Source organism: Myiozetetes cayanensis, unplaced genomic scaffold, assembly GCF_022539395.1.
Source record: "Myiozetetes cayanensis isolate MyiCay16 unplaced genomic scaffold, myiCay2020 scf5-8, whole genome shotgun sequence".
In the NCBI taxonomy this organism is placed as follows: domain Eukaryota; kingdom Metazoa; phylum Chordata; class Aves; order Passeriformes; family Tyrannidae; genus Myiozetetes; species Myiozetetes cayanensis.
Window position 1 is genome coordinate 26997154 of NW_026087742.1, and position 13417 is coordinate 27010570.

The following is a 13417-nucleotide window of genomic DNA, read 5'->3' on the forward strand; positions in this document are numbered from 1 at the left end:
TGCTGTTAGATTGGAGTGTGGAGTTGACCTCAAGTATCAGGATTCAAAGACAGGTAAAGAGCATGAATGTAAACATGTTTGGTTTTTTTTCTTCCTTATTTCTGTCTTCTTTACCCCAGATCTGGGATAAAATGGCTTGCTGTCCCCCAGATACCATTGATCCTCCTACTCCTGCAATGTCCTAGAGATGAGAGGACTCCCTCAAAGTTCCCTTACTATTTTCCAAACAGTAAGTCAGGCATTGCTGCCTACCAAAGACAGAGATAGGAAAGGAACAGAAAGGAGTTTGGAACAAATACTTCTTCGCAGATCCTTTTTCTGTCCCTAATGCTGCTCCTCTGCAAGTGGCCTGCAACCCCAAGGGCTGAGTTTGTGAGACTGGGGGCTGAGGCTGTGAGTCTTGCTGGGTATTTCTGCAGCCTCACAGAAAGTCCTTACACTTGACGGACACGTGGTACCAAAGACTACGTTACCAGGCCTATTACCAGCTCAGCAAACCTTGAGAGAGCCTGGTTTGCAGAGAGTTGTGCTGGTGGCAAATGCTGGGTGAAACCCTGGAAGGAGGAATTGGAAAGGCAACCTTTTATCTGGAATGTGGACAAGACCACAGTTCTGAGGAATGCAGGAGCTGTTACGGCACTATCTGTAGGAGAGGTTTCTGTACAGTACTCACCACATTATGCCTAACATGTTCCAAGGGGCTGGCCATTTGCTAGGTCAGAATAATGAGCAACGTGGGGTTGTGAATGAAAAACAAGACTCCCATCCTGCTCCTCTCACATTCTCTATTCAGGCTGCTTCTCTTTTCATCACAAATAAAAACAATTATGTCTCCTCATTTCCTTTCTTTCTTTTTTTTATTTTTTTTAAGCTGCCCAGGTTGTGCTGGAAGCAGCAAGGAGTGGGGGAAGGGGAGGGAGAAGGAGCTCAGCAGGCAGCCTGGAGGAGATGAGTGAAGGGCAAAATGGAAGCGGGATGAATGGCGCTGCTGCCCTCAGCTCCACCTTCTCCCGCCTACCGCTGGCTGCTGCCAACAGCCCCCCCCCGGCATCCCCATGGCCCTCAGCGGCACAGCCGAGGGGTAGCCGTGGCGGAAGCGTCTGAAAAGCAAACTGAGTATCACGTGGTGTAGGTAAATAAAGGGTACGGTGAAAAATCATGCCTCGTTACCTGGGACCGATCATTTGGGCCAGGAAGACAGAAACAGCTTCTTATTGCATCCAAATGTTCCAGGGCCCCTATGGACGCCTGTAAGACAAAGAAATCCTCGTTACCAGAAGTCGGAGCTACTCACAGCCATTTCCTCATTGGTTCCCTTCATCTGTGCCTCTTATGTAATTGCCACCCCACAACTAACTCTGACCTCAGATGAAGGGCACCCTGAGTGAAGGACAGCTAGGATTTGAACCTCAAATGTGACAATTCATATTTGGGATGCTAGAGCCAGCTTGTGGTGGCTGCAGCTTGCGTTGCGTGGCAGCGATTACTTTCAGAATATTTTGCTCGTGTTTAGAGTGCGTCTGTCACACTGTGAGTGAGAACCACGACCTCCATCTGTGCTGTGTTAGCAAAGGGAGGCTCTCAAAAATCTCGATTGAAAACATCCCTTCCCTTCCCAGTCTTCTGACAGGCTCATCACTCCCTTCTACTCCTCTTGCTTCCTCTCCTTGTGTTACCTACCCTTGCTTCCCAGCCCTCCTGCAGGGCTTATTTAAATGTGCTGCATCTCAGGAAGCCATTTCCCAATGCAAAGTTGGCCGCTGGTTGAATTCTTGGGTATTTCCTCTTAACTTCAGGATACAGCATCGTGAAAGAAGAACAAAGCTGATTATCTGCCTGGATTTTTAATGGACGCAGTACAGAAAGATGAACAGTGTGGATTAAATACATAAATGCATTCAAACGCATTCCCTCTGCACATTGAGATTTTGCTAGATTTGCTGTAAGCGAAAGGACAGATACTCTCTGTTTCTGGATTTATGTAAATTTAAGAGAACTTAATGCAAATACACATCCTTCTGCTCTTTTGTTATTCAGTGAACAGTTTGGGGGAGTTTTGGAATCACTTACAAGTTAGTTCACTAAACATAATTCTTAAAATACCCAGTACTGTGTTTTGCTTTTGCTCAGAAAATGGCTGAGAGTTAGTTCAGCCTTCAACACAAACAGAAAAGTCCTTGTCTCCCGTACCCCCCAATGGAATAGTGACAAGACTAGCCAAGTATTAAACCAAAATGCATAAATAATTGCTTCTAGGTGCACTCACCCTGCATATTCCAGAAGCAGAAAAATACATACTGTGCATGAAAGCCCAAACACATTGCAACCACGTGCTTATGTATGATGACACACGCCTGCAAGCTCAGTGCATGCCTCAGTAGAAAAGGACCATACTTTCTACACTCACATAAGTAAATGCATGTAACAGAGGGAAAATATCCCCTCTGTACACAAACAGGTAGGTACTGCACCTAAACACATGCACACTGCATAAACACCAAGCACAAACAGCACCAAAATTGTGACTTTGTACAGTGAAAATGACACTCTCATTGTTGTCCAGGCTGCAGGCAGACACACTGAGTGTCTGTTCCACACAGTGATCTGTCATGTAACTTCTGCATCTCCCTCATTTTGTCTAAGGACCTAAGTCTCCAAAAGGGATGGAATATATTCTGCTGAGTAGGCAGAGATACTACAGACAAAGACTACAGAACATACTGAACAGGGACTGGCATCTGCAGAGCGCACAGTGAGTATACCCACATTTGCAACAAAGGGAAAAGCACAGATGGGAAAGAGGAGCAGAGAAAAGCTGCAGATTGATCTGGCAGGCAAAATGTGGAGCAGCACAGATCAGGTGGAGGAGCAGAAGACATAGAGAGACATAGAGAAGAGCTAGGTGAGACAGTCAAGGGATCCCTCAAGGCCTGAGGGAGGCAGCTTCACATTAGAAACCCAGGGAATCTCACCATTGGGATCTGAAGGGCAAGTAGTCGGAATGCAGAAATTGGCAGGTCACAAGGAAGGAAGAAGAGTTTCACATTGGATTTAAAGGGAAAAACATAGTTGACACATGCATGCAGGGCAAAATGGGATGTGGAAAACAAAAGGAAGGGATACAAGATGAATTTTGTACATGTGATACAGGATGTCACAAAGAGAAGCCAGGGAAAGGGCCATGGGAAGAATGCTACCAAGGACACAGGTAGGAGTCAAATGCCGAGAAGCAGCAGATGAAGTAAAGACAGCAAAGGGGATATGGTGGGGAGTGTGGAAGGGACAATGTTAGCCTGCACACTGCAAGTGCTGGGGGAAAAAGGGAGAGATGGTCAGTGGCCAGTTTGTAGCACTGACCCAACAGCCCCATTCTACAGGTTGCTGGAAACACGCTTCCCTCACACAAACAGGTGTTTGCCTATTTGCATCTGTGGGTGTGCAATCTGTGTCAACACAGAGCTCTGGGCACGGCGACATCACTGAACATAATCCTTGCTTTTTCCCCTCTAGGATGTTGTGTCAAGGCCTGTTTGTGCATTAATGTGAAAATGTCTTTGCCAAGGGATACATGTTGGTGTAGTTTTGCATTTTCAGTAGCTGAGCATGTAAAGGAAAAGATAAAATCCTGGATCGGTGAAGAGAACAGTAGAGCCATGAGCCATGCGTCTCCTGACAAGCAGAAGCAGAGAGGAACAACATTTGGCCACTTCAGAGAATTTGTTTGGCTCCCAGTTTTGGATGTAGCTCTGGAAATTAGGATTTTTCTTCTTGCAGAAGAGAAGGATGAAAGAAGGGTACTTGAACCAAACAAGATTTCAAATGCTGATAGCTGACAGCCTTGAAAATTTGGCCAGAGAGGTTTTGTAAAACAGTTGGGGGATAAAAAATAATCAATGCATGCATTTTCATGATGTTTTATTTTGGTACTAGTCTAGATCTGTAAGTCTGAGTTACATGACTGCTTCTTTGGGGCAGGCACCATGCACTGTGTGTAGCTGGGAAGAATGTTGAATAGTCAGATCATCAGAGAAGCAGCTGTAGCTGTGGAAGAGATGAGATGACAAGGTGGGGACCTCCTACCTCCCTGTCACACAGATTATAATTTATCCCATCCCCTACATACTTTCCTCCAGGAGAGATGTACTTGGTGCCCTCCCTGTTCCACAAATACCAATCACTTTTTCTAGTAAATGCTCCGAGACACAGGCGACTAAACTCATAGCATCAGTTCCTAAATCCTGACTTCACACAGAGGCCGAGTTTGTGTCTGAAGGACAAAGAGGACTCGTGTGCCTCAATGCATTTTCCAACCGGATGGATTAATAACCTTGCCTTGTACCTGTGAGAATGACTGTGTACACGTGTACACCCATATGTGCTCAAGTGCACACTTAGTTTTGATTGTAGGCTTGCAAACTCATGCAGATTTTCTGTGTGTGTGCATGTGTGTGCCTGTGACTAAGAGCAGGACAATATAAACCTTCCAGGGAAGGTGAAGGGAATTTAGTCATCCCGATCTGCTCAAGCTGATAAACAACGGTCTGAAGCGCGGCTACGGGAACATCTGTTTCGTTAGCAACAAATCCCTGCAGCTGCAAGCCACCACCTGCCGTTCTGCAGGAAGGACCTTTGGCTATAGGGAGACTCGTAGCTGGGCGAAGATCCTTCCCAGCCCGGAGGGGGGCCCCACCAGAGCGTCTGCCACAGCCCGGGTTCCGAGGCGGCCGGACGGCAGGGGTCAGTGTTGCACGCCGTGCGCTGCCCGGCCGGTCCCCGAGGCGCCCACCGAAGGCGGAGGGCGGTCCCGTGCAGGGTCCGAGCCGATCCCGGCGGGACTCTCCATCCCAGGGCCACGGGCGCGGAGCGGCTCCCGGTCCCTCGCGCGCCTTCCCGCTACCCCACGTGCCAGCGGCCCCTCCCGCTGCACCAAACGGCCGCGCGCCCCCCCCGCGAGCCGGCCGCCGCCAGCCAATGGGAAACCTGTTGCCAGGCAGAGAGCTCATTTGAATAGCCCAATCAGACGTCTCGCCGCGAGCCCCTCCTTATATGGGGACAGGAGAGGGGGGGGAATGCGATCGCTAATCTGCCCCTCCCCCAACGCCCAGAGGCCCCGCCCACATGATGCTCCACCCACTCCACTCGCGAGGCCCCGCCCACTCTCCCTGCCGAGCTCAGAGCGCGGGAAAAGCGCCCAGCGCCGGGAGGGGGGGGCAGGAGGGAGAGGAGGGGAGCGGCGGGAGGAGCCTCGCCGCTGGGAGCGCTTCCAGCGGGAGGGCGGACGGGCGGGCGGGCAGCTGGAGTGGAAAATTCCAGGCAGGAGGCCGCGTGTCGCCAGCGCTGCCCTCCCACACGGCCCCGCAGCGCCGCTCCTCGCCTCCCCCAGGTGCCTCGGGGAGAGCCGGCCAGCCTGTGCGGGCGGTTTCCCGCCGTGCCGCGGGCACAAAGCTCGGCTTCCCTTCCCCGGGCAGCGCCCGTCGGTGCCCCAGCCCCGCTGCTCGGCGTGGAGCGGAGCTCTCGCCCGGCCTCGACGGGGCCGCGCAGCGCCTTAGCGGGGACCCGCGGTGCGCCCCTGCTGCTGGGCGGCCGCGGCGGAGCGCACATTGTTCTAGCGGCCCATCCCTCTCCCCTCCCTCCTCCGCCTCCCGTCCCTCTCTCCTCCCTCCCCAGGTCCCTCCTTCCCTCGTCACCGGCCGCTGTATAAATCCCCTGCCCCGGCGGATCCCCCCACCGCGGGAGACCCTGGTACTTTGGCCCCCGGGGCGGGATCCCGCCCGCCGACCGCTGGGACTCCGCGCTCCCGCCGCTGACCCCCTCCTCGCTCCCTCCCTCCCTCCTTCCTCCCTCGCACGCTTCCCACCGGCCTCTTCCCCCCTTCGCCACCGCGGGGCCAGGATGTCGGAAAAACGCGTCGAGGAGGCACCGGCGGAGCTGAGCGCTAAGGTGAGGACCACCCCCCTCCTCCACCATCATCCTTCCCGTCGGGAAGGGAAGGGAATTGGGATTGAGGGCGGGGGAGGGCGAGGGACGCCGCGAGGTGCCCGGACGGCGGGCGGCAGCGCCGCCTGGCCAATGGGGGGCAGGGCGGGCGGGGGCGCGAGGTCCCTCGCGCCCTCGCCCGCCCCCGCCTCCCATTGGCCGGGCGGCGCAGCGCGCACCGGGCCTGTCGTGGGGGGAGGAGGAAAGGGGGGAAACGGTGTCAGGGCCGTGGAAGGGGGGGGAAAGTTGTGTGGACACAATGCGCGGGGAATGGAAAGAGAGAGAGAGAGAGAGGTCCAGAAACGCCTCGATCCTACGAACTCGTTTGTGTTGTTTGTTTGTTTTTTGGTGGTTTTTTTTTAAATTAATAATAATAATTAAAAAAAAAAACAATCCCTAAAGCTCTTCCGTGCCGCTTCTGGTTTCCACACGCGTGTGGCGGCTAAAAGTAGCTCTGACGCGCGTTCGCTGCCTTTCTTTTTTTTTTTTTTTCCCCTTTGTCGAGGCGGGCGGATTTAACGCCTAATATGTCTCCTCTCCCGTTATTCCGCCTCTCCTCCGAGCCCTCTTTGTTTCAGCATCCCCGTCTGTTATTGCCGCTGACCGCTGGAATGTTGATGGGTTCGTTGTGTTTTTTGTTTTTTTTTTTTATTCCCTTCATTTCACATATAGGAAAGGAAAGAAAAGAAGGAAAAACTCGAGGAAAAAGCAGTCCACAAAGAAAAGAAAAAGGAGATAGTAGAGGTGAGACCCTTCCGAGGGACAGACTTAGAGATCTCGGGGAGGGTTTTATGCTCGCTGTGGGTAATGAATACGAAGGGAATACAGGAGATTAAGACAGAGGGCAGGCTGAGGGAGCCTCCTGAGGGAGAGGGGTAAACGGAGAGCGAGCTGTCAGATAATTGTGGAGAATGAGCCTTGAAGGATTTAGCGTAGTCAGTGCGGCCTGTTGTGAAGAGAAAAGATCAAAGAAGGGAGCGGAGTTGAGAACAAGTGGGAAAAGGTGGCAGGGGAGACGTGGTCCTGCACCCACTTAAGTATCCTGAGGTACCTAAGTGCGAGTTGGAGAAGGTGGGGGGCACAACAGTGAGGAAATGCACAGATTGACGAAGGTCAGAAGGGATCTGGAAGCAGATGTACCATGAGCACAGGCTAAGTCATTAGCCTGTAACCAGAGAGATGTTCTGGTTGGTGGGATGGCATGGCAGCAGCTTGTTGGCATGTAAGCTCATGGGAGACAAGGAGGTTCCTGTTGTTGGGGAGGGACTGGAAGGATTTGTTTTGTGAAAGAAGGCTGGTTGGGAGGAGTGTTCAGGAGGAGTGGTGGGAATAATGTTGTCGGAGTAACAATGCACTCGCACATCTGAGACTAGAGTCTGAAGGGGCTGGAGCTCTGGAAATTGTTGTTGCACTTGCAGCAAAGAGCACGTGGAAATGTCTTCCTGGTGCCAGTTTCTACTCTGACCAATTTGTTTAATTCAGGATGAGGAAAACGGAGCTGACGAGGACGACGAAGAAAATCCTGATGATGTGGATGAAGAAGAAGGTGGTGATGAAGATGAAGGTAGGAATAATTGGTATAAGGAAAATTGGAGGAATCAGGCTGTGGGGAAATACAGGATCATGGAGGGAAATTCCTTTTCTAAGCCCTCTGACTGTGAGATTACGTTCCCTTAAATGCTATTTCAGTTAACCCATGATTTTCTCTCTTGCTTGTGCTTAGAAGGAGATGAGAATGGGCAAGAGCAGGATGGTCACGCAGAGAAACGATCTGCAGAGGAGGAAGAGGTGAGGAGTAGCATGAGAGTAATGGTGGGGGAAAGGAACTAGGTTATTTGCTGAGTGCTGATCAAATCCATGTGGATGCTGCTGCTGAGCATGTCAAATTGGCCTCAGGTCTCATTGCTTCAGCAGCAGATGGGTAAACAAATCTGATGTGGCAAGGGGATAATAAACCCTTGTCAACTTGTTGGATACAGGTCCTTCCACCAGCAGTCACAGTGCTGGGTGAGTGAGAGTCAAGGTGCTTGAGGTTGTGCTTGGCCATGACCCCTGAACCACTCACGTCTTCTGGGCTTCAGGCCAGGAGGTGGACTTGTGAGGGTGGATCTTGGGGTCTTTCTGGAGTGACATGAGCCTGGGCTTCTTAAACCTCCCAAAGTAACAGCATGCGTGTCCCTGCGAATGGAGCTGTCCATCTCTTCACTGTAAGCACCAACAGAACAGCTGTGTCAGGCACTCAAGGGTGCTTTAGAGAGGAGTGGATTTAGGGGGAGCCAAACAAGAGATTTCCATATGGAGGAAAGAGCAGCAGTTAAGAATTTTGTGAAGAAATTATGGGCCTCGGTGTGGTGATTGTTTGATAACTCCTCCTTTTTGCTCTCCGTGTCTGATGTAGGATGAAGTGGATCCAAAGAGACAGAAGACAGAAAATGGCTCTTCGGCTTGAGCCCTCCCCTCCCATCTCCCCTGTTCCGTCCATCTCCTCCTCCATTCCAGCCTGTGCTTGCACTGCCCGTTAGCCTCTGGCTTCACATAATCTCAGATGAGGAAACATTAGAAATGCTCTCAAACAGGGAAGACAGCAGTTCCCTTGTCACCCAAAGACCTAGTCCATCCATGACATTCCCCAGCTGAAATTATCCTAGTCTCCCACATCCCTTCACCTGTGCCCCACTTACCAGTGGTCCTCTTCCCTCAAGCATCTCATGGTTCCTTGGGGCTCGGCACATAACCTCGCCAGGCCCCTCACATGGCAAAGCACCTCCCCTCCCTCCCCTTTTCACCTGCCCGCCTGTTTTTGTCACTGGTGTGAGATTCTTGAGAGCTCCTGCTCCCCAGCCCTGCTGTCAGACCTCCTCCCTGAGCCAGGAGGCTGCGGGCAGAGACCTCATGGTGCATTTCCCAGTCCCAGGCCTCTTCTCATCCGCTTTCCCGCTGAACCCCGAGAGACAAAGAATATTACAAGCAAATAATGGTTCTATTAAGCGACACATGGAGACAGAATTTATTTTAAGCTTTTCTTTTTTTTTCCAAGTTTACATGACAGCAAGCTGGCCCTCGTGAATTTTTCGGAACATAAGGGTTGCTTTTATATATGAATTTCATTGAGCTGCATATTTTTTTAATTTGGTGGCTTTTTTAAAACAAATCAAGAGAGACACAATTGGGGACCAAACTTTGATTTCCATGTTTTCCCTTCAGATTTTCTTGTGACCATTTTTTGTAAATTTAAGGCAATACAGCCACAGCGTTTTCTACGGCACAGACATCACGAGGGTGATAGATATAAATATATATATTGTTTTCAACAAGCACTGTAAATAAAAGCGTTTAAAAAGTATTTCAAACTGCCCGTGTGCATGGCTGTGTCTTTACATCCTGATGGGTTCAGTGGGAGTTGGCTTGTGGGAAGAGGAGGGTGGTTTGCCCAGCAGTAGGTGGAGGTGAGAGCTCAAAGTTGATCAAAGGGCATGTGTTGGTTATTTGAAGGGCCCCTCGGGCAGGGTGTTTGGATCCTGCTCTCTGCCTCGTGCTGCAGTTACAGCAAGGGCATGGCACAAACACCGGACAAAGCTCCAGGGCTGTCCTGGAGCTCTGTTGGGTCTCAGCACTGGGCAGAAGAGGGTTGGAAAGGAAACTCAAGCTGCAGCTGCTGGACGTGGCCCAGTGTTGCTCTTACCGTGCGCTGCCCTATGGCCTCCTGCCCTGGCTGGCTTCAGGAATGACTCACACGGCATCAGTCACAGAGACCAGGGAGCATTTTAAGAGGCAAGAGCTTCAGTTCTTTGTCCCACCAGCTGCCTGGGGGAGAGCTGTCAAGCATTTGTCCTTTTATCTGTGCAGACCTTTAAAGCTGCTGTTCTGTGTTTCTTCCTTTTTAAACTCGTACTTTGGCAATCACGCAACGAGCCACCGGGGGCTGTAAATAATACCAGCTTTTGTCCGAGCGTCAGTGGCTTTGTGGTTGTCCGACTGCAGCAACGGATCAGATGCTGTAAGTGCAAACAGTTTCTTGTCTCCGGAGGGGCAAAGCATCCACTGTCATTTTCTCTAAATGCCCACGTTTCACTGCAGGGCACAGAGGGACACAGCTGCTGCCAAGCTCCTGCCCACCCGTGAATGTCTCCAGGGGCGCATGCCTGCCGGGTGGGATCTTACTGCACTGCTTGGTGTGGGTGCAGTGCTCCCCTAGCATCCGTTTTTGGTGGAGACTTCCTTGGCAGCTGGAGTCTCAACCGGCTTGAGTGCCTTTCCCTATGAACCGTGGGTTTCAAAAGCAGGTTGCTGCTGCCTGGGAGTGACTTGCCATGCCCCTCCCTGCTCCCTCCTGCCTTGGGCGCTGTGATCAATGGGCTGCGTCAACTTGTATGTACCTTGTAGCCATGCTGTCACAATTTTTGGCTTTCTGCTATTGCTCCATTTTAAAAAATTACGGTTTCTAGCCTCTGTTCAAGACACTTTAATACTGGGGCAAATCCTCAGTACTGCCCCAAACTTTCTGCGCAGTAGTAACCTTTTACTGTTCAGTACTGAAGATAAAATATCAGCGGATGAGATACAATCTCTGCAGAAGCAGATTACAATTTTCATGCTTCTTTCCCACTCCTGCAGCAGAGCCTGGCTATGGGTAGTGAAGAATGTACTTGCCAGTGAGAAGTTGTGGAGACATAACTCCATCTCTGCTTCCTGTGTGGATACAACACCAGTACCACTGGTTCTATCAAGGCAGTCATTCAGAAGGAAGTGGGGCAGCAGCTGAATGTTAGGCCAGCACTAGCAGTGTGATCAACCAGCCTTCTTTTCTTCTGAGGGAAACACTGCAGGATGGAGGGAAGTGACAAAGGGCTGCCAGACAGCTTCTCCATGTCTCTATGGGCCCCTTGATTCCACAGCTTCTTCCATCTTACTCAGTTTATTGAACACCTTTGTTATTGTCTATGGAAATTTGGAAGATACAGCTATGGATACAGAAATAGTTAGAAACAAAACTGCTATGGGATTTTTTTCATCTCGGTGACCTGCAGGACATCTTCTCTGAGTCGAGGTGAGGGCTACAGGTAACACAGTAGGAAATCACATGGTTTCTTCCCTCCCTGTAGACCTGCAAAGATCCATGCTATATCCGGTGGTATTTTGGATGACAGAGTGAGCACAGCAAGCAGCTGCATACATTTCCAAAAAAAGTTGAGATTGCAGGGTTTTGCAGTGCACTGCATCTCAAGCCTGCCTGTGTGCTTGATTTGTGTCCGAATCTGCAGGTGCTTTTCATCTTTCGGCCTGATTCTTCTTCCACAGTGAGATCAATCGTGTCGTGCTGGTGTCATCAAAGTAAGAACAAAACCTGTCTTCACCAGTGATTCCTCAGAAGTGATGATACCATTCCAGGCCTTATTCGCCTTTCTGGGCTCTGTGCTAATTCTCTGCTCATTTCATTTAATTCCTGTGGCCATCTGTTAACCTCATCAGCTGGGGGCAGAACTCCCTCAGCTATCCCTTCCATGCTTATGATGGCACCTGCTCCAAGCTTACAGCAGCTCCGGTCCTGCCGGCTGGGCGGCGCTGGAGAATTCCATCTTTCTCCTCCTCCTCTGGACTTGATTCCTTTGAGAGAGTTGTGGAGGTGTTAGTCATGCCCCTGCAGGCTCTGCTAGACTTCCCTCTGGACCGACCATTTCTGCTTCCTATGGCCCTTTTGTGTGATTTAGAAAGGCAAATGCTGACACCAGTGCTGGGAGCAGGTAAAGCCACCTGCTGAGTATTATCTGGGTCTCTGTCCTGGCATGGATTGAGAGAGTGATCCCTCACTCCTTGGCAGAGATCACTGGATGCATGGGACCTGGACCCACTGGGGTGATGAGCAAACTCCACAAAGGCTGTGGCCATGAAAGATGGTGCCAAACCTACTGGGACAGGTCTGGCTGTTGCAGATGAACAACAAAGCTGTTGTGTTGGGTGAAAACCAGTTGACACTTCTGGTTAAGCGGAACAATCTGACATAGCTTTGTAAACAGCTCTGTTGTGACTAAGGGGTTTCAGCTAGAAATCTCCAGATGTCCCTATCCACCTATGAATTTTTGCAATACATGAAGAAATAGGGGCTTGCCATGGAACATTTGAGCTGAGCCTGAAGATATTTTGAACTGCTGAGCCCAGAAATTAATGCTCTTTGTATCTTCTAGCTGTCACCTCCTCATTTCCCCTTAGGCAAATGATCCCTTCCACTCAGCCTCTTTGGTCTTTTACACCACTTTTAAGCCAATAGATAGCACAAGACTGGCATAATCAAATCCATCGCACAGGCAGAGTCCTGAACCCTCCTTCAGACCTGGAAAAAGTGAACTCTCCAGCCGCTGTTGGTCTGGGAGGAAAACCCTTCTTGCTTCAGGAAAGTCCATGATCACCTTCTTGCTCTAGCTTTAAAAAAAAAGTGAAGATCAATTATCTCTCCCACATCCACACTGCTTCCTCTGGGATCAGGGTCTTCTTTAGTCCCTCTGGTTTGGAGACACATTGCTCAGCCGCTTCCCATTTGCCATATGGGAAACTGAAACAACTTGCCTTCCCAGATTCTTAGAAGCCCGTGTACTGTTCCCTCCCACCTCTCTGCCTTATTTCAAGAGTGGAGTCAAAGACACACTCATGGCTGATCCAGTCTGTGTGTTTTCTCAGGGAAGAAGTCTGTGTTTACATGTGTGGGCTCAGACTCGGGACATATTGCAGATGGACAGGATGGGAGTGCTGCGTATCATCAGTGGATGAGTTTGGGCTTTCTTTTGGTGGTGGCTTTACCCTGGCTGGACCCCAGACATCCACCAAAGCTGCTCTAATGCTCTCCTTCTCAGCAGGATATAGGAAATATAACAGCAGGACAGAAAATATAACAAAAGGCTCATGGGTCAAGGTAAGGACAGGGAGAGATCATTCACCAATTACTGTCACAGGCAAAACAGACTTAACTTGGGGGAAAATTAATTTAATTTATTACTAATCAGATCGAAGTAGGGTGATGAGAAAACAAAACCAAATCTTAAAACACCTTCCTCCCACCTCTCCCTTCGCCCTTGGCTCAACTTTGCTTCTGATTTCCCCTACCTACTCCCCTCTGGCAGTGCAGGGAGTTGCAGTCAGTTTATCACTTGTTGTCTGTGCTGCTCCTTCCTTCTCAGGGTGAGGACTCCTCACGCTCTTCACCTGCTTCAGCATGGGGTCCTACCCATGGGAAACAGTCCTCCACAAACTTCTCCAATGTGAGTCAATCCCACAGCCTGCAGTTCTTCATTAACTCCAGTGTGAGGTCCCTCCACAGGGTGCACTTCTTCAGGAACAGACTGCTCTAGTGTGAGTCCCCTGTAGGGTCACCAATCCCACCAGCAAACCTGCTCCAGCATGGGCTCCTCTCTCCATGGATCCACAGGTCCTGCCAGGAGATCCAGCATGA

At 50.6% G+C, this 13417-nt stretch overlaps 1 protein-coding gene across 1 annotated transcript; it reads left to right on the top strand.

Moving 5' to 3' along the window:
• Positions 1 to 5474: 5474 nt before the first annotated feature.
• Positions 5475 to 9046, top strand: PTMS (parathymosin). The gene is made up of 5 exons (XM_050332030.1): positions 5475 to 5940; positions 6649 to 6720; positions 7459 to 7540; positions 7700 to 7764; positions 8375 to 9046. Exons 1-5 carry the CDS (start codon positions 5893 to 5895, stop codon positions 8423 to 8425), a joined length of 318 nt encoding a protein of 105 aa, XP_050187987.1. The 5' UTR covers positions 5475 to 5892; the 3' UTR covers positions 8426 to 9046.
• The last annotated feature ends 4371 nt before the right edge of the window (positions 9047 to 13417 follow it).